Source organism: Chelonoidis abingdonii, chromosome 6 (genome assembly GCF_003597395.2).
Source record: "Chelonoidis abingdonii isolate Lonesome George chromosome 6, CheloAbing_2.0, whole genome shotgun sequence".
In the NCBI taxonomy this organism is placed as follows: Eukaryota; Metazoa; Chordata; order Testudines; family Testudinidae; genus Chelonoidis; species Chelonoidis abingdonii.
In genome coordinates, this window is record NC_133774.1 from 92,232,087 (window position 1) to 92,251,923 (window position 19,837).

At 39.8% G+C, this 19,837-nt stretch overlaps 1 protein-coding gene across 2 annotated transcripts in view; it reads right to left on the reverse strand.

Moving 5' to 3' along the window:
- NAA35 (N-alpha-acetyltransferase 35, NatC auxiliary subunit) overlaps positions 1 to 19,837 on the reverse strand; it is a 43,167-nt gene that overhangs the window by 22,854 nt on the left and 476 nt on the right. For both annotated transcript variants that reach the window (XM_032771150.2, XM_032771149.2), the window contains exons 2-11: positions 18,470 to 18,603; positions 13,550 to 13,583; positions 11,899 to 12,013; positions 9,883 to 9,957; positions 8,633 to 8,800; positions 7,415 to 7,481; positions 5,620 to 5,663; positions 4,850 to 4,900; positions 4,233 to 4,316; positions 2,144 to 2,258 (exon numbers count right to left, since the gene is read on the reverse strand). In XM_032771150.2, coding sequence (XP_032627041.1) covers positions 2,144 to 2,258; positions 4,233 to 4,316; positions 4,850 to 4,900; positions 5,620 to 5,663; positions 7,415 to 7,481; positions 8,633 to 8,800; positions 9,883 to 9,957; positions 11,899 to 12,013; positions 13,550 to 13,583; positions 18,470 to 18,593 — 877 coding nt within the window. In that variant the 5' untranslated portion in view covers positions 18,594 to 18,603. The remainder of the gene's footprint in view (positions 1 to 2,143; positions 2,259 to 4,232; positions 4,317 to 4,849; positions 4,901 to 5,619; positions 5,664 to 7,414; positions 7,482 to 8,632; positions 8,801 to 9,882; positions 9,958 to 11,898; positions 12,014 to 13,549; positions 13,584 to 18,469; positions 18,604 to 19,837) is intronic.

Here is a 19,837-nt window from a genome sequence, read left to right on the forward strand (position 1 = left end):
TTAGTATTAAATGGAATCCATGCTACTGTCTCATTTTCGCAAATGGTCCCCCTGCCCAGGACAAAGCTGTCTGGCAGTATGAGGAACCCTATACACCTCTATCCCGATATAATGCCACCCGATATAACATGAATTCAGATATAATGCAGTAAAGCAGTGCTCCAGGGGGGTGGGGTTCTGCACTCTGGTGGATCAAATCAAGTTCAATATAACGCGGTTTCACCTATAATGCAGTAAGATTTTTTGGCTCCTGAGGACAGATTATATCGAGGCAGAAGTGTATTTCCATGTCCATAGTGTACTAATTGCTAGTCAGTTCATGAATTAAATTGACTTATACAAATGAAAGTTTAAAAGAAAAAAATAATCAAGGGATTAAGTCTTTAGAAGAGCGGAGCAGTGAGTGTAGATATTTCAAGACTTTATATCATGGTATTGTTTTCTACTCTTTTCCCATAGGTCTTTCTTCACCTTTACAAAGATTATAAATAAGTTCCTTCTACACTTTTCCTAATATCTCCTAAGGTAAACTCTATCTAACTGCAGATCTACACTACAGTCGGAATTGATGCTCTGAGATTAATCCACTAGCAGTTGATTTAGCGGATGACGTGAAGACCCACCAAATCGACAGCAGATCACTCTCCAGTCGACCCCTGTACTCCACCCCCAACGAGAAGAGTAAAGTAAGTTGACAAGAGAGTTTCTCCCATTGACCCCCCACCATAACTCGACCTAAGGTACGTCGACTCCAGCTATGTTATTCACATAGTTGGGAGTTGCGTAGCATAGGTCGACTCACCACATAGCCTAAGACTCTCTGTAGTGAATTTCTCTTATTGTCTCACAAGCAGAAACATCATTCAAAAATATATCCATTAAGAACTGGGTCAGAAAAAATATCAAACAGCAGATATTTAAAACCTTACTAATGGCAATCCTATTTTAAAAACGTAAAATGTTTTTTCCTGCATTTCTATGAACACGCTATATGGAGTCCAGCATTTCTCTCCAACCCCACATTAAATCAAGATACATCTTCTTACTTAGTATCGGTGCTATCGTAGTTATTAGAATATTTGTCTTTGCCAAGGAATAAATAGGCACACAATCTGGCTACTTAAGCACCCTGAATTATAACAAATTAGAAGGGATCAACAAAATGACATTTTGTTTAGTGACAGTTTAAGCCCTTATTTTCCTCTTCTCTTGAAAAATAAAAATTGGATATGGACTTGCTAGGCAGCAGATCTGTGTTGAGCTCTTGTATTAAGCCAAAGCTACCAAAAACGTAAATTTATACTATAGTCAAATTGGAGAAAGCCCAGAGAAGAGCAACAAAAATGATTCAAGGTCTAGAAAACATGACCTGAGGGAAGATTGAAAAAATTGAATTAGTTTAGTTTGGAGAAGAGAAGACTGAGGGGGGGACAGGATAACAGTCTTCAACTACATAAAAGGTCGTTATAAAGACAAGGGTGATACATGGTTCTCCTTAACCACTGAAGACAGGACAAGAAGTAATGGGCATAAATTGTAGCAAGGGAGATGTAGGTTAGACGTGAGGAAAACTTCTTAACTGTAAGGATATTTAAGCACTGGAACAAATTATCTATGGAGGTCATGGAATCTCCATCATTGGAGGTTTTTAAGAATAGGTTAGACAAACAGCTGTCAAGAATGGTCTAGATAATACTTAGTCCTCCTGCCACAGTGCGGGGGACTGGAGTGGATGGCCTATTGAAGTCCCTTCCAGTCCTACATTTCTAGGATTCTCTGATAGTTAGCAGTGCCTCAGAAATAGCTGATTCTTGCTACAGAGCTGCTGAGAGAAAAAACAGCTGACAAGAATTCGCTGCCCACAAGGACTTAGACCCAGGAAAAGCTGGTCACTGCAGGGCAGGGGTTGAAAATAAATCTCAACCCAGGGTCCAGCCATGCCAGACCACCATAAACAAACCAGATTTTTACTGGAACATTAGAGTACGTGGAAAGGCTGCAGTATGGGTCCCAAGCAGGAAAGGACTTTGGAAAGGGAAGAGACTCTGAAACTGCCTGAGTGGCCCTAAAGAAGGTCCAGCCTATCACAAGGACACTAATGTTCCAGGCAGGAGAGGAGAGAACTACCAACCCTGATGCTTACCTCCTTTCGTAGTATCATTCTGAGCCTGGATACCATGATGCAATGAGTTGTGAATGGCAGAAAGCAAGTCAGCTGCTTGAGTCATTAGCTTCTGAGCTTCTGCAACTGCACTTGTCTGGAAAATATAACAAAACATTTTCATATGCTTCATGACTTAAGTATGTAAGAAAGCAAATTCTGTAACCTTCCCAAGAATTGGAACTCAGATATATGGGATTTTTTTTTTTTTTTTTTTAACAGAACACACTACATTTTTGATCCAATAGGTTTTCATGCATCCGTCCAATGTATTGCTTGTATAACCTCTAAATAATCCTTAATCATTGAGATTTCAGTGATAAAACTAGTATGTGTCAGAAGCAAATTCTCTACCTTCTGAGTTTTGTCAGTTTATAAGGGAAGCGCTCTTGCAACAGAGAGAGAGAGAGAGATTTCCACCAAAAGAAACTTTCTCATTAGAAAATAAGGAGTGCTTAAATGTTCTATGTTAATGAATGCTTAAGCACCATAAAATTGCTTCAAAATGTTAGAAAATCCTGATGCCCAATTGCTGATTAGAACAGAGTTTCAGCAGTGGTGTGCCGAGTCTTCATTTATTCACTTTTATTTAAGGTTTTGCGTGCCGTTAATATATTTTAACGTTTTTAGAAGGTCTCTTTCTATAAGTCTATAATATAAGATGCTTAAGAAGCTTCATTTAAAATTAAATTAAAAAAGAGAGCCCCCTGGACTGGTGCCCAGGACCCAGGCAGTGAGAGTGCCACTGAAAAATCAGCTCGCGTGCCACCTTTGGCACGCATGCCATAGGTTGCCTCTACCCCTGTTATAGACTAATAAATTTATTTGGGCATAAGCTTTTTTGGGCTAAAATCCACTCTAATTTTCACTCCACGCATCTGAAGAAGTGAGTTTTTTACCCACAAAAGCTTATGCCCAGATAAATCTGTTAGTCTTTAAGGTGCCACTGGACTCCTCGTTGGTTTTGTAGATACAGACTAACACGGCTACCTCCTGATACAATGCCCTAACACAGAGCTGCTACAAAACAGGCTGCAAAGCAGATTCCAAATGCAATCAATCAATCTTGACCATGAACTAAACGGAGAATTTAAAGTCAGAAATATTTGACCACATGTAAATGAATGGCCCAGTTTGTGAGCAGACCCATAACAGTTCTGAAGATCAGGATTTGGCTGTGGAATACAAACACATCTATCTATTGCAGCCCTGACATAAGAGCTAACACTATTATTTATACTGCCATTGATTAAATTCAGAGTGCAATTTCCTTCATAAGAGCTCTATCCTCCTCTGCATCTAAAATACTTGCACCTGATTTTCACTGAGTTTAAGGCCCGTTTATGCTGTTCAGGGTGCAGTTGCTACAGCTAAGTACTTAAGTAGGGAATTCCAGGGCAGCATGTAAGAGCTAGTTACCTCCCTCTAGTGTACTAAGTAACAAAAACAGAAAAATCTAAGGAAAATAAAAACAACTCTTAGTCTCATCCAGCCTAGCCCAAAACTATCGCTCAGCCCTAAAAAGGGTCATTTTTCCACCCCACCCCCAATCTACCCTATGGAAATCTCATGCTAATGAGCTGGTAGACTGTGTACAGCCCTGATCCCTTTCTCTCCCAACCACCAGTGAAGCCTGGATAGAAATTCAGAACCTCAAAAAGGGAAAATCCTTCATGATTTCCCGCAAAAAAAAGTACTGCTAGTCACCTGTTAGTGATAGTCCTCCTGGAAACCCTATTTTTCAGGTTCCATTTGCTTAAAGAGCATTTTCCAGGCTCATCAATGGGTTGGTTGGTTTGTTTTTTATTACCTGATCAACAACATATTTCTGTGCAAGGCCCTATAACTTCCTAAGAACTAAGTGAGGAACATATTGGTGCCGGTGGAAAGTGGGCTGCTACTTTTAAGAGTTCACTCATGCCCTCAAGTTGGTGCTGTTGCTGCAGGGAGGTGAACTACTGGAGTAAGAGGTTCTATAGGACAATGTTTTGCCCTCCAAAATGAAAACAAAAAAAACACCAAACATTTCACAGGATCACAGAGTAAGTGCAGAAATATTGAGTATTTGTACCTCTTTTTTGGTGAAGGCGATAAGAACTGTCAGTAGTACACGGGTAAATTTCACTCTGCTGAATACTGCTAAGCACTGCTGATGCTGCAACAAAATAAAAAGTACCAAAATAGTGCCAACCCTTCAAAAAAAATAAGATTTGGCATTTATTTAATAAAAAACAAGATTTTATCAACAGCTCTTATAGACATACTTTCTACTCTCAAAATAGATAGTATCTGCTTTCCAACTCTATTCGCAACTTTTTTGGCCTAGTTATCTTCAAAGTAATTTCTGTTTCTAAAGTAGTGAACTAATGACATTATGGCACCAATAGTCTTCAACATCCTTCCAACACAGAGGAGAAAAAACACACACACACTTTGTGTGAGACCACGAAGTTTGGTTTGACAGCTACTTCTTAAGCTGGACCATTCAAACTCAACGTTTTAAGCGCTACCACAAAAGTAATAACCATGCAGCTATTACAGCAAAGTGAATTCTTCTCTTGAAGATCTATGTTAAAACATGTTTTCCTATTTTAGGACAAATTCTAGAAATTAGTTATTAAAAACATTCATCTAAGTAATATGAACTATTTCATATAGTCCACCAAAAAACTGTAAAATGTTCATTACTTCAAGTTCAACTTCTGGATCTCTCTCTTCTCCTTGTCGACTTCGAGTGCTCTAAAATTGAAGGAGTTAGAAACACAGCATATTAATAAAATTGCAAAAGTGATGCCATTGTTTAGAAAATAACTTCTATATAGAGGTAAAAACATTAAATTTGTTTGGATATTTCTGATATCAGGTAAGATTAACATCAATTCTAATCTGAGGCATCTGAAATTGACTTGTAACTATCTTTATACATAGTTATATGACCCATATCGCCATATGATCTGAGTGATCCACAATCATTAATAGCGCCTATCATGACACCCCTCCCCTCCATGGGTAGAGAAGCAGTATCCCCCCATTACCCTGTGCCTCAGTTTGCCAGCTGTGAGACTGAGTGACTTTCTACAGTCACACAGTAATTTTGTAGCTGAAACACGAATTAAATCCAGGTTACTAAGTCTCAGTCCAGTCTAGTAGACCAGACCTCCTACAACTGACTATCTTTTCTATTCCTACTTGAAAACCTACAGACCTTGTCAGTACTAGCTAACAACATTCTGAATCCTGCTGTAGACAGTCTGATAGCATCTTAAGCAAAAACAGGCATACCAAAAAAATTTCAATTCTTCTCCAGAGGACTCTATTACTGAGGGTGAGAGGGGGGAAAACTAATGTTCCTTAAATATTGGTAATATGTTTACATAACTTGTCTAAAAAGAAACCACAGTATTTGAAGTCTATTCAACATATAACAGAAAAAAAGTAGGAAGCTAAAGAAAAGCTACCTTTACTCTTCGTTGCATGTCATCTTCTACATCTTTTAGCATGCCTGGAAAAGTGACATTTAAAAAAAAAACAATTATTCTGATTAAACTCAGATGCACACATGCAACATTGAGGGTGAGGACAGTTGTGAGCTTAATTCAAAGTCTGAAATATTTAAAGCACCTACTGGCCAAAAGGTATCACCCAAGAAGCCATACTGGTGACATCAAGGGCTAGCTACCTGCGAGAAGTCTAACTCCTACCCTCAGCTGTTAAGAAGGGGATGATGCTAGAATGCTTATTAAGGTGCTGTTCCTGAACCGTGGCTCCAGCTTTTATATCACTCTTTGACTAATAAATGTTTGACAAATCTGAACCTACTCATTCTCTGTCTCCAGCTGTTCCAAAGAAGGAACTCTCTCTACCTCTCCTCTCAGTATCTAATTTTTGAAGAGCACACAGAGAACAATTTGCCAAAAGCAAATGCAATTTCAGAAATTGCAAAATTCAGAATTTGTCAAACTGCAAAATTTAACACATCGCTACTGTATCTAAGAACATGTATTTTTTAGGAACTGGACCAACAGTTAGGTAACATATACATCAGAGGCATTCAGAGGCTGGGAATATTTACAGAAAAACAAATTTGTGAACTCCAGAGATCTACAAGTGTACAAAAAACCCCTAGGTAAATGAAGGATTCAAGATGTTCAGAGCTGCAGGTTTCAAACTCCAAAAGTTTCCCCTTAACTACAATACAACAGATGTTCACGGAAGTTAGGAGGGAGAAGATACACATTGAGATTGGTTGATCTTAACTGTGTATTTCCACAATGCCTGTCTGTTAGAAGTTAACTAAATAACTTTGCACGTTTGAAGAAGACTAATGTTCTCTTACGAGTTTTAATTTCCACTTAAATTACTGTCAAAACAAGTGTTTGACTTCTCAACCTTACCACTGCAGTAAAGCTAGTTCCTTGCATGAAAATTATTTATTTGTTGTGATTAAGAATGTTTCTTTACAAACGGAGCTTTGTAACACAACATGAAGCTATTTGGCTTGACAAAGGTTAAATCTGGAACTCAGCTAATCTTAAATTCTAGGCATCTCAGAGTTTTCAGATTGATCCAAAACCGAGTTTTCTTAGTGCCTTAAGTTTTCTCACTCTCTCTATATCAACGGATCCCAAACTGTTGGTTGAGACCACAAAGTGGGACGCGACCCCATTTTAATGGGGTCGCCAGGACCAGCATTAGTCTTGCTGGGATCCATGGCTGAAGCTAAAGCCTGAGCTCCACCTCCACCCAAGGTGGCGGGACTTTGGCTCTGGTCTCCTCTCCCCACACCCGGGGCGGCAAGGCTTGGCTTCATCCCTCTCTCTCTCCTCCCCCACAACTCTGTCATGTAGTAACTTTGTTGTCAGAAGGTGGTCGCAGTGCAATGAAGTTTGAGAACCCCTGCTCTACATGTAGGCCAACTGAAAGAACAGCAAAAATAATGCACGTACATGAAAAATTCTGACTTTAAATGCCCACAGCTTTAAAACTACCTCACCATTCTTCATTCAAAAAATTTATTTACAATAATCACAATCAGATTTTACAAACAAGCCAAATTAGAAGATTCCAGTTCAAGCATTTTTTAAAAAATTTTAGTTATGCATACTGAAAACTTCTGACCACAATATATGGGAAGAAAATAATGTATGTAATAATGGAAATGGCTCATATTTTATTCACATTTTAAAACGGATCTCTGAACTGAAAGCATACACATTTCAGGACCCTTCTTTTCCCCAAAGTTCTGAATTTTACCTGTAACTCGAAGATCTGTCACACTATTAGCCATTTTAAACCCATAGGTCATGGACTGAAAATCTTCCTAAATGTAAAATGGAACAATTAGGTGCTTTCACCAAAAACAGCAATAATAATTACACTTAAAAGCAATAACTACATACAATAACATACAACTGCAAAAACTACACTTTTTTCTAAATTTCTGCACCCAATGCAAAATTGCAGTTACAGTATTACACAGCAACCAATTGGAACTTCAGGAGGCTGGTTTAATATTTGTGGGACAGATTCCTACAAGCTAGTTCAGTTTTTAATATATATTATATTAACAATAATATTCTTCTATAGTACTTTCCATCCATAGATCTCTAAGCAATTTAAAAATAAATAAGTAAAGTATTAAAGCCATTAACAGATTGGAAAAATCACAGAGCAGAGAAGAGGACAAGATCTCCTGACTCCGAGTACAATACTGGTGTGTGTGGTATGGGTAGGACAATGGCATAGGCACTTAGGTGGGGGTGTGGTGTGGCACGGGGAGGAGTAGGACAGTGACACAGTCACGGGGCAGCAGGCTGGGGGCTGTGTGGGGTACAGGTAGGACAATGACACAGGCACTGAGGTGGGGGTGTGGTGTGGCACAGGGGGGTAGGACAGGGCAGTGACACAGGCACTGGGCAGCAGACTGGGGGCTGTGTGAGGTACGGGTAGGACAATGACACAGGCAACGAGGTGGGGGTGTGGTGTGGCATGGAGGGGTAGGATAGGGCAGTGACATAGGCACTGGGCAGCAGGCTGGGGNGGGGGGACGACGACACATTGCCTCTTTATCCTGGCCAGAAAATTCAAAGCTGAACAAAAAAAAACCCTGATGATCAAATACACTTGGTTTCAATAGCAGGCAATAAGACCTATCTCCATCCCTGCATTAATAATTTTCTACTGACGTATGCCATGTTTTCTGTTCATATATAGGCTGTTTATGAATAAAAGCACTCTTATTTGCTCAGTCATGTATTCTACAAAATAGAAAGCAAATAATGAAGTCAAGAAAAAGTTTAAGAGAAGTTAGGTGCTCAGTGATATTTTGTTCAAGAAAAGTAACCTCTCTCCCAGACCATTCTACAATAATGTAGTCAAACCACTCTTCAAGTCATTTTTTTATTTCTGTAAAGCACCATGTATAATTATGGTGCTGTACGTATTGTAATCACAGGTCATACTGAAACATACCTCTTCAAAAACTGCAGCTTTATTTACTTTTTCTCTGGCAATATCACAGATTTTTAGGATCCCCAGAGCAAAAGCCTTCATGGCAGGATCTTCTATGAAGTCTGGATTATGTATATATAGGCAAGTAAACACTGTTTGTGCCAAGGAATGACCTTCCAACCATGTTATCTAGAAAGAAAATAAAAGTATATACCATATTTTTGAGTCTGCATTTTTTTTTAAATTCCCATTCCTTTTTTATTTTACCCCGTCTAAATCAGTCCTCAAATAGACTCCATAACGTGCCTACCTTCCATCCAGCAAAAAGGATCAAATGAGGATATCTGACACTCATCAACATCTCTTTATTTGTTGGCTAGGGAGGCGGAGGTGGGGGACCAAAGGAAGGAAAGGGGACACAAACTAAAATATTATGCACCACCCTACTTGAACAAGTAACAAGCTACCTCTACAAAGTTCCCAGTCCAAGGAATATGGAAGTAAGCTTCCCACTGGACATGAATTGCATACTATACATGTATTCCTCTAATGTTCCGTTACTCAAGTAGTCACAACTGTAGTTTGCTGCTAATATATATTAGTATTCTACAATTTCAAGTCTAAACATAGCCTCCTTTCCACGACATCCTGGTATAACATGAAACTGATGTAAATGAGAACAGAAAGAAAGCTTCAGTAATCTAGGCATGTCCTTCAATATCTTCAGACTATGAAATATAGCAGTGTTTTGGTTTGCAACATGCCCAATGTACCTTTAAAAATTATTTTGTGGCATTCAGCACATATGTTTACATATTCAATTAAAAATAAATTTGCATATCTCCTTTAACACATCTTTATAACCACTTATGCATATAAAGATCTGTATTGTAGAGAATCCACAGTGAAAATATATAGAATTTGATCAGATTTCTATTTTAAATTTAAATAAGATTCTATAATCTCTCTCTAGTACATCATAGTCAAAATATCAATTTTTTTTTTTAAACTAATGGGTATTTCAGAGCACAAAGTTTCTTGAGACCCTGATTACTGAACTCCAACTACTAATTGTATTAGCATCAGTTGTATCACTCCAACTACTAATTGTTACAGGAAATTTAAACATACAGTATGTAAGTATGTCTCTGCTCAATGAATCAATTTACCTAAAATCCTTCCTTACCAAGGAAACCTACATCTTTTTCTTAATCACTTAAACTCCAGTTTTGAAAAGTATTAAAACAGCATTAAAAGGAACAAATTCTTACCAAGCAGCAAAAACAAGTATCCATTATCCCTATCAGCTGCGGTAAAGATAGATCTTTAATTTTAATGATGCCATCCTTAAAAGAAAAACAAACGTGGAAGAAACAGATTATACAAACAATAGATGTGACATTCTTTGCACAGCAGAAAGGGAATTTTAAAGAATACAATAATAATTTAATTTTAAAATTTCATTGACTATGATATTTTATTTGGTTGGTTTTGCTGATCAGCTTCATGACTAGGGCCTACTAAATTCACAGCCATGAAAAACAGGTCACAGACCATGAAATCTAGTCTCCCCCCGTGAAATCTGGCCTTTTGTGTACTTAGGGTAAAAGTATATACACATGTACACAGCATTTCTCAAACTGGGGATCCTGACCCAAAAGGGGGTCTCAAGCCTATTGTAAAGGGGCCAAACTATTGCTGCCCTGTGCTGCCTTCAGAGCTGGGTGGCCAGAGAGAGGCAGCTGCTGGCCAGGCACCCGGGTCTGAATGCAGTGCCACGGCCAGCAGCAGCCAGAAGTAAGTGTTGCATAATATGGTATTGCCACCCTTATTTCTGTGCTACTGCTCCTGTTGGCACTGCCTTCAGAGCTGGGTAGCCCGAGAACAGCAGCTGCTGGCCGGGAATCCAGCTCTGAAGGCTGCGCTGCTCCTGGTGGCGATGCTGCTTTCAGAGCATGGCATCCATCCAGCAGCTGCTGTCCTCCAGCTACCCAGTTCTGAAGGCAACACAGAAGTAATGGTGGAAATACCATGACACGTCCCCCTCGCCCCCCACACACAATAGTTTTGCAACCCCCTTTTGAATCAGGACCCCCAGTTTCAGAAATGCTGACCTAAGGGTTTTACATTTGTATTTTGTCATTTTTTCAACAAATATTCATGCTTTGTTACAACCCTGTGAAATTTGAGATTTAAACATCTGAAATAATGAAATTCAAGATTTTTAAAATACTATGACCATGAAATTTACAAAAATGGTCTATGACTGTGGTAACTACACCTTTGGAATTCTGAAGATTTTTGCAGTAGATACCATGGTGATGAGCACATTACAAAAACTCACACTGACAGGTAGAAATAAACAAATATATCTCAGCAGTTTCATTCTAGCATCATTAAGTAGCCTGTAAAACTCATAAAACTGGTTAAACTAACATTCAAAAATAATGTACCATAGATGCAAACACTGGATTAATAACCAAGGGCCAGCCGTACAAGAAACTTCATGTGCGCAAATGCCTGCAGAGAGAGAGTCATTGACCGCAGGATCAAAGCCTAAAAGATGGCTTCCTAACTGGTAAGGTATCATTTGTTCAATGCACCCAAATCCATGTTTTGAAAAATCAGGAAGGTATTTTTAGAGATGCTTCTCTTTTGACTCTTTCAAAATGTTTGTTTTTTCATATCTAACTATGGTGACTGGATACCTCAAGACGGATGCAGAACCTTTCAATTTTACTTCATCAGTTCAATTTGAGGACATCAGTAGTGAAAGGTCATCATTAGACTGCTGCTCCATGGCCTTTGTTAAATTACTTGGCCTCTGTCCAGTTCTTAGTGAACAGGAATCCACATTATCAAATCCAGCATCAATTTACAATATCAGTAGAGAAACCATGTACTAAATGGGCAAGGAGATGGAAATAGCCTTTCAGCAGAAAGGACTAGATAATCTAGTAAATCTTCATCTCAGAAGTATACATTTGGGAAGCATGGGGAAACTTATATTGCAGTTATCTGTACTGTACTTATTCTGAAGCTGAATAGGGCTTCAAATTCTAAGGCATGTTATTTCTTCTGAAAATATCTGAAGGGAAAATATAATACAAGTTCTCTACTAAATGTTGAAATATTCAGTTTACATAGGTCACTGAAGTGATTGTTGAAGTTATGTATAGCTATGATTTACTAAAACTCTGTTTAAAAACAAAAACAAAACAAAAAAACAAAACACAGCATTAACAGCCACTAAAAAGGAGAAAGGGAGAGAAGGAAGGGACACCAACCTTGATAGCTTGCTCAAAGTTAAGAACCTTTCGATTAACTTGGTTTCCAATCATGCCAGCATCCATCTTGGGGTCCATCATTTCAATAGCAGACATAGCTTCAAAAAGACCAAAACTAAGGACAACAATGAAAAGCAACAAACACTAAGTCTACAATCATTTAATTTGCACAAAGCAATGGATTCCACACACTATCATCAGGCATCAGTACCAAAAACTACTAAATACTGAGACACTGACAAGTGATGTGTTTTGAGCTTGCAATTGTCAACACACTGGCAAAGATTGTCAAGAGTGACAGTTGACGTTAGGTGCCCAACCTGAGGAACCTTGTAAGTAGCCAATTTTTATGGAGTCTCAAGTCCTCTTGAAAATCCTGGGCTTTATTTTAAACTAAAGAGCACTTCTCTAGCCAAATATCCAATTATTAAGTATCTGTGCCTATGTGTATGTATCTACACACACACAGATCTCATAATACATATCATCCTTTTAAAGAGACCAAAATTTATGCATATCTGATAGCTTTAATTGATTTTAACTAAAACAAACTGCTCGATTATGCCACAACCAGAGAAAATATTTACATTTTTACCCCAACAAACAAGAAATACAGAACTCACGTTTTAAGCCTCATTTTTGTTTTCAAACAGTTTAATAAAAATCATGCAGAAACAATCCAGTTTCTGACACTATATTCTGTTGCTGTCATAGTGGGGTTCATACAGCTAATAAATGTAACATAACATTCAGGTTAAAGCTGGTATATGGAAAATGACAGACAAGGCCTCTACTTTGGCATATAACCTACTCAGCAAGCCTGGTGCACAGCTTTCATAAAGTAGAAACCACACAAAATACTGCTGCAAAATGTAGGCTGATTCAGGAAAGCATCCTTATTCAGGAAGCCATTTAAAAGCATGTGCTTAATTGCTACTGACATTAATGATTTGATATATAATTTTTGTACAAATATATTTTTGAAGCATCTTATATACATTTTACTAATAATGTTGTCTTTGTTAACATAACATTAACACCTGAAAAATATTTTTCTGACAAGTTAAAAATACTCAGATGGTTAAAAGTTTCATGGAAGTGATTCTGAAATCAATGGACTCTAAGAACATGTTCAAGTGCTTTGCTGAATCCAAACCTTATTCCTGTCATCCTTACACTATATATTATCCATTATTTATCCTAAAATTACAGCGACACTTTAAATGATCGTTTTCATAGAATAATGAAATCTAAGGAGTGAGAGCAGCAGAATAAAGACAACTAAAAAATAATAATTAAAAAAAAAATCAGGCTTTAACAAACTCAGAATTGCTGAGTAAGGTCCATGGGAAGAAAGTCTAAGGGAAAGAGTACTTCAGAAGAACTGTCAGTTTCTCCAGTAGACAATATTAAAGGCACAACAGCAAACTATTCTGATGCAAAGGGAAAATAGGAAAACTAGTAAGAGGCCAATATGGCTCCATCAGGAGCTCTTTAATGACCAGAAAAATCAAAAAGCACACCTACAAAAAGGACAAGTACAAAAAGATACCATATAAGGACAAAATCAGAAAGGCTAAGTATCTTGTTGGTCACTAAATACCAATACATATTACTTCCATCTCAAAAATTATCCCTGTGGCATACTCACAGCTTGTCATGAAGCAGTTCTCCCAACTTCAATTCTAAAAGGAACACAACAGGACAAATCATTAATTTGGATATTACTCTAAAGCAGTTCATCATGGATATTTAACCAAACAGCTTGCTCGACGGGCTAAACAGGTTTTACACTACAAAAGAAAAACAAGATACAGAAGAAAGAGCAACAATGTATGCTTATCTTTGGACGTATATAATGATGCTGAAGACAAAATATAATGCCAAATGTGACAGCATGACCCAAAGATCTCTTAATGCAACTAGCAGAGGACACAGGGATAGATGTGTTCCCTAGATTCACCAAAAGAACGTGATGTAAGGTTGCCAACAAAAACCTATATCACACAGGTCATCATAATCATTGTGAGATATATGTATAGAAAAAATAAAAGGACTTAGGTATATGTGTTGAAAATCATGTCTCTAGACCTTCCAGCTAAAGGCAGGACACTCGAAGGTAGTGTGCCTAGAGACAAACTTCTCTGACAGGAGATAGGAGACATCATCTCCCTAGTGAACCATTGTATATCTCACAGTAGAAATCTATTAGCACACAGTATCAGAGGGGTAGCCGTGTTAGTCTGGATCTGCAAAAGCAGCAGAGATTCCTGTGGCACCTTATAGACTAACAGATGTTCTGGAGCATGAGCTTCCGTATTCACCCACGAAAGCTCATGCTCCAAAACGTCTGTTAAGTCTATAAGGTGCCACAGGATTCTCTGCTGTATTAGCACACAGAGGCAAATGCTAATGAAGATCTGGCAGAGTCTCCAGAAGAAAACTAACAAGAAGAGGTAAACAGTGTGAGAGAGATGGGAAAATCCTGTTTTCAGGTGAAGGTCAAAGGTCTGGTCTATCTGTGGGAGCAGAGGCATTCTGGCATCTTTCAATCTTTCGATCAGTAAGACTGATTTTATGAAAAGGGGATCTCAGCCATCCTTAACTGAAAATGCTGGGAATCTTGTAAGCTGGTGCACGCTATTCCTTTGGAAGCACAGATTCTGACAGTTCTGTGAATATTCAGTGAAACTGGAGCTGGGCACTCCAGAGGAATGCTTGTAGGACTTGGGGGTTGGTGTGTGGCTCTCTCTAACCTGTACAGAGACAGCAAGGCCTGTGGAGACTTGGAGCATAGTGCTTTGTGTTGCCAGAGGCCAATGGAATCAGGGAGCTGAACTACAGAAGGCACAGACAAGACTTCCACACACTAAGGACAGGTGGTAGCGAGGTGTCTCAGAACCAGGGTTTCCCTGGGAAGTGCCAATGACCGATATGGTAATTTCCTGCAGTATCTTTGGGATCCATTGCATTAAATGCAAAGTTCATATATAATTGTGGTCAGGATTGTACGTAACTTCTCTAAGGAACAGATGTGATGTGAGATCTGGGAGTCCCATGGACTATATTGAAAATGTGCCAGACAAAAATGGACTGTGAGGAAAGTAAGTGCATTTCCAGAGAAACGCCTAAGGAGAGGTTAATGTACATTCCTACCTTTGGTTATACAAAAACTCATACACCCTGAAGAGAAGATGATTGCTGATTATCTGTTCCCAGAGGTTGGAGATCAAAGGCCTGAGCTGTATAAAGAAACAGGCTGACCTGTTGGTTAGGAGTCAGAGGCCTGGTCTACATTACGTGTTTAAACCGAATTTGGCAGCATTAAACCGATTTAACCCTGCACTCGTCCACACAACAAAGCCCTTTATATCGATATAAAGAGCTCTTTAAACTGATTTCTGTACTCCTCCCCGATGAGGACAGTAGGGCTGAAATCCATATTGCCATGTCGGATTAGGGTTAGTGTGGCCACAAATTGACAGTATTGGCCTCTGGGCGGTATCCCACAGTGCACCATTGTGACCGCTCTGGAAAGCAATCTGAACTCGGATGCACTGGCCAGGTAGATAGGAAAAGCCCGCGAACTTTTGAATTTCGTTTCCTATTTGCCCAGCGTGGAGCTCTGATCAGCACGGGTGGCAATGCAGTCTCAAATCCAAAAAGAGCTCCAGCACAGACTGTACGGGAGATACTGGATCTGATCACTGTATGCGGACACAAATCTGTTCTTTCAGAGCTCTGTTACAGAAGACGAAATGCCAATGCATTTGAAAAAGTCTCCAGGCTATGACACAGAGTCCACAGCACAGTGCTGTGGGACAAGTGTAACAGAAAGCCAAAGAATCAAATGGACGCTCATGGAGGGAGGGAGGGAGGGGGTACTGAGGACTCCAGCTATCCCACAGTCTCCAGTCTCCGAAAAGCATTTGCATTCTTGGCTGAGCTCCCAATGCCTGAAGGGTCAAAAACAATTTTCTCGGGTGTTTCAGGGTATATGTCATCAACTTACACCCCCCCTCCCCCGAAAAAAAAAGGAAAAAAAATGTTTCTTTTTTCAATGTCACCCTATGTCTACTGCATGCTGCTGGCAGACAGGATGCTGCAGCGCTGAACACCAGCATCTCCTTCCCGGTGGCAGACGGTACAATATGACTGCTATCCATCATCATCATCAGCCCTTGAGTGCTCCTGGCTGGCCTCAGAGGTTGGCCGGGGGTGCCTGGGTAAAAATGGGAATGACTCCCGGTCATTCCAGCAGATGGTACAAAACGGCTGGTAACCGTCCTCATCATAGCAACTGGAGACTGAGCTCTATCAGTCCCCCTCTTTCATGTCTAAAGAAAAGATTCTGTACTGCCTGGACTATCACTGCAGTGGGAGGCTGCGCCCCTCTTCTCCCCTACCCTTTAATGTCCTACCTGGACTATTATAGCAGCTGGAGGCTTCCTCTCCCTCATTTTATATCACTAAAAAGTCAGTGTTTCTTATTCCTGCATTCCTTATTACTTCATCACACAAATGGGGAAACAGTGCCACGGCAGCCCAGGAGGGTTGGGGGAGGAGGGAAGCAATGGGTGAGGTTGTTGCAGGGGCAACCCCTAGAATGGCATGCAGCTCATCACTTCTCCGGGATCTCTGGGGCTCTGACATGGAGCAGTGTGCTCTCTGGTTCTCTAGTACACTTGCCCCATATTCTAGGCAGGACTGACAAAACATGAAGAAGGGAATGAGCAGAGGAGTCATTCCCATTTTTGTCCATGCGCCCCTGCGCGACCTCAGCGAGGGCAGCCAGGAGGACCCATGACAGCAGCAGATGGTACAAAACGACTGATAATCGTCATCTCATCACCAATTTACAATGGCAGATGGTGCAATTGGGATGGTAACCGTCTCTGCTACCTTGCAAAGGCAGATGAATGCTGCTGTGTAGCACTGCAGTATCGCATCCGTCAGCAGCATCCAGTACACATACGGTGAAAGTGACAAAAGGCAAAATGGGCTTCATGGTTGCCATGCTATGGTGTCTGCCAGTGCAATCCAGGCAAAAAGGGCGCGAAATGATTGTCTTCTGTTGCTTTCATGGAGGAAGGATTGAGTGACGACATTTACCCAGAATCACCTGCGACACTGTTTTTGCATTGGGATCTCAACCCAGAATTCCAAGGGGCGGGGGACACTGCGGGAACTATGGGATAGCTACCCATAGTGCAACGCTCCGAAAATCGACGCTAGCCTCGGTACATGGACACACACCGCCGAATTAATATGCTTAGTGTAGCCGCATGCACTCGACTTTACACAATCTGTTTTACAAAACTGGTTTATGTAAAATCGGAATAATCTCATAGTGTAGACATACTCAGACAATTACAAACTTGTAATCATGGAGAAAACCCAGTTGTGGGTTTTCCAAGACTGACCTACGAGAGCCTGAGGGTGGAGTTGGGGTGACTTCTGGTAAGCTTTTTAGCATGCATGTAGGTTCTTATATTATTTTTAATATGTTTGTACTGTAATGGTTTTACCTTAAATATAAATGTGCTTGCTTAGAAAGAACTGGTGGTAACTTGTAACTGCTGCCAATTACACTATGCCTAGTCATTGAAGAGAAAGCAAAGCACAGATGCTGGCCTGTTTAGGCAGTCTGGCTTGCTGGGAATATATGAGTGTAAATCAGGGAGCTGTACAGCCCTAACATCCCAATCAGGAGGGAAAAAGACATGAGTATCCTCCCAAGAGAAGTGATGGCTGAGAGTAGCCTTGATGCACTAAGAGAGGGAATACAAGGACAGTTACCATGAAATGTGACACCAACTGCTCAGTGCCATCACCCAAGGCACCCCCTTTATGCCATTCCAACAATTCAAAGGGAATTTAAAATTGCTCTACGACAGCATCTGGGGGAGCCCCCTTGTAGATTAATATAAGGGGGATCCTCAGATGATGCATGCAAAATAGTGTGTGTAACATACTGGTGGAAAGTTATTTTTGATTTAATACTGCAGCAAGGGTCAGTTTAAAAATTACGCACAAGGCAAATTAACACAGAGTAGCAATCTTGACAGTAACTGAAGGTATTTGTCTCTCAATAACCTAAACATATTACCTCTCATGAGAAACTTATCAGTTTTGATTCAAGTGCAGAAATAAATAAAAATCAGCATTGGACAGTCAATTGCTAGTATATAGGGCTGTGTTCAATCCAGATAAATTTGGCGGTTCCAGGAAAACAGGAGGCAGGTCCAGTATGGATAAACAAGATTTCCCATCAGAGTAGGGATAGGGGAAAATATGATTAACAATAGAATGAGAAAAACGATAAGGAGGAAAGCACCCTGAAACAAAGAAGGAGGTTTATACCTTCTGAGGAGGGTTGCTAATCTCATGGACCTCAATCCTACTATACACAGGCAGGCTCCTGAATCTGCATACTTCCAATAAGTGAATGGAGTCTACCCATACTGAGCTCACTGCAGGAGTGGAGCCTTAGACTAGAAGGCAACTTCAAGAATTATGTTTGGTCTTCTTAAAAATTTGACTCCTTAAGAGTCTGAGCAGTACAACTTACCTCTACAGGCCTCTTCAAATTCCTGGGTAATATCGATCCAGTTTGTATTACCCTTTTCCATCTTGTCAGGTATATTGAGCTCCCATCCTGAATCATCATCATCTACTGAAGCTTTCATAACCATAATATTGCACCTTTAAATACAAATCATAGATCAAGAATAAACTATAAAAAGTATTTAATGGGAGCCAATGCTTATCTTGTATAAAGAAAAAAATGAACTAGTCAGATGTAAATTGAAAGGGCAACACTGAAGGTTCACCAGCCCATAATTTGACAACCCCTTTAAAAAGGATCCTATCTTTTTCAAAATTTCCCCTGAATAGATTTAACTATATAAACGCAAAAACCAGGACTGCAAAATGTTAATATCATCACTCCTCTACTGGACAACCATTAATAAAGTTACATAATCAACCTGAAAAACAATCAATTTTTAAAAAACACTTAAAGGAATTTTGGGTGTTAAACATTTAATTTTTGAGGTTTTATAAGCAGCAAAAATTTCTCTCTTCCACTGCAATGCGAAAGACCCAAAACAAGAAGAAACCGTGAAATTGACTACACATGGAACACAGTCAAGTGTACAAAGTAAGTCATTCTTGCAGTAATAGTAATCTTAGTGTAATTTGCAAGCACATTCAGACTCAACTACTATTTTTAAATTGTGTGTCATAAAAGGTAACCTATAAAGAACTAATTAAAATATTAGTCCTGTGCCTTAGAAGGCCTGTAGGTTTCCTCCCCACCCCCTTGCTTGTTTTACTTTAGATATATCAGCAAATGTCAAGCCTAGTCTTTCCTAGTTTTGCTGGAGTTACTCTGAGAGTTATGGATGATTCTCAGTACTAACATCTCTCAGTTAAAACCAATGTTGGAAATTTAGCTAAGACTTCCCATAAATAATGTTAGTCACTGAAGAATCAAAATTAAAGAATTTTAAAGCAGGCAGTTTAAAAGCCCCTTCCCATTGCTCAACCTTCACGCTCCTAGCTCTGGCGATGTCGCCATTTCACTAGTTCTCTAATGATCATGGGGGGCAAAGAACAATGACGGGGGGAGTTAAAATAAATAAATGAAACCAGATCTTCGTTACAGAAGAGAAGAGGAGATAAAGAGGCCAAATGTTTTTCCCTTCGCTGGTCACCTGTGACACCAGCTCCAAGTTGCTGCTATTCCCAAGGGGAGGTGGGGTGATCAGATGTCCTGATTTTATAGGGGCAGTCCCGATATTTGGGAATTTTTCTTATATAGGTGCCTATTAGCCCCCCACACTCTGTCCTGATTTTTCATACTTGCTATCTGGTCACCCTAACGGAAGGAGACCAGGGCGGGAGGGGAGTGGGGTAGCACTACCGTGGGGGGGGG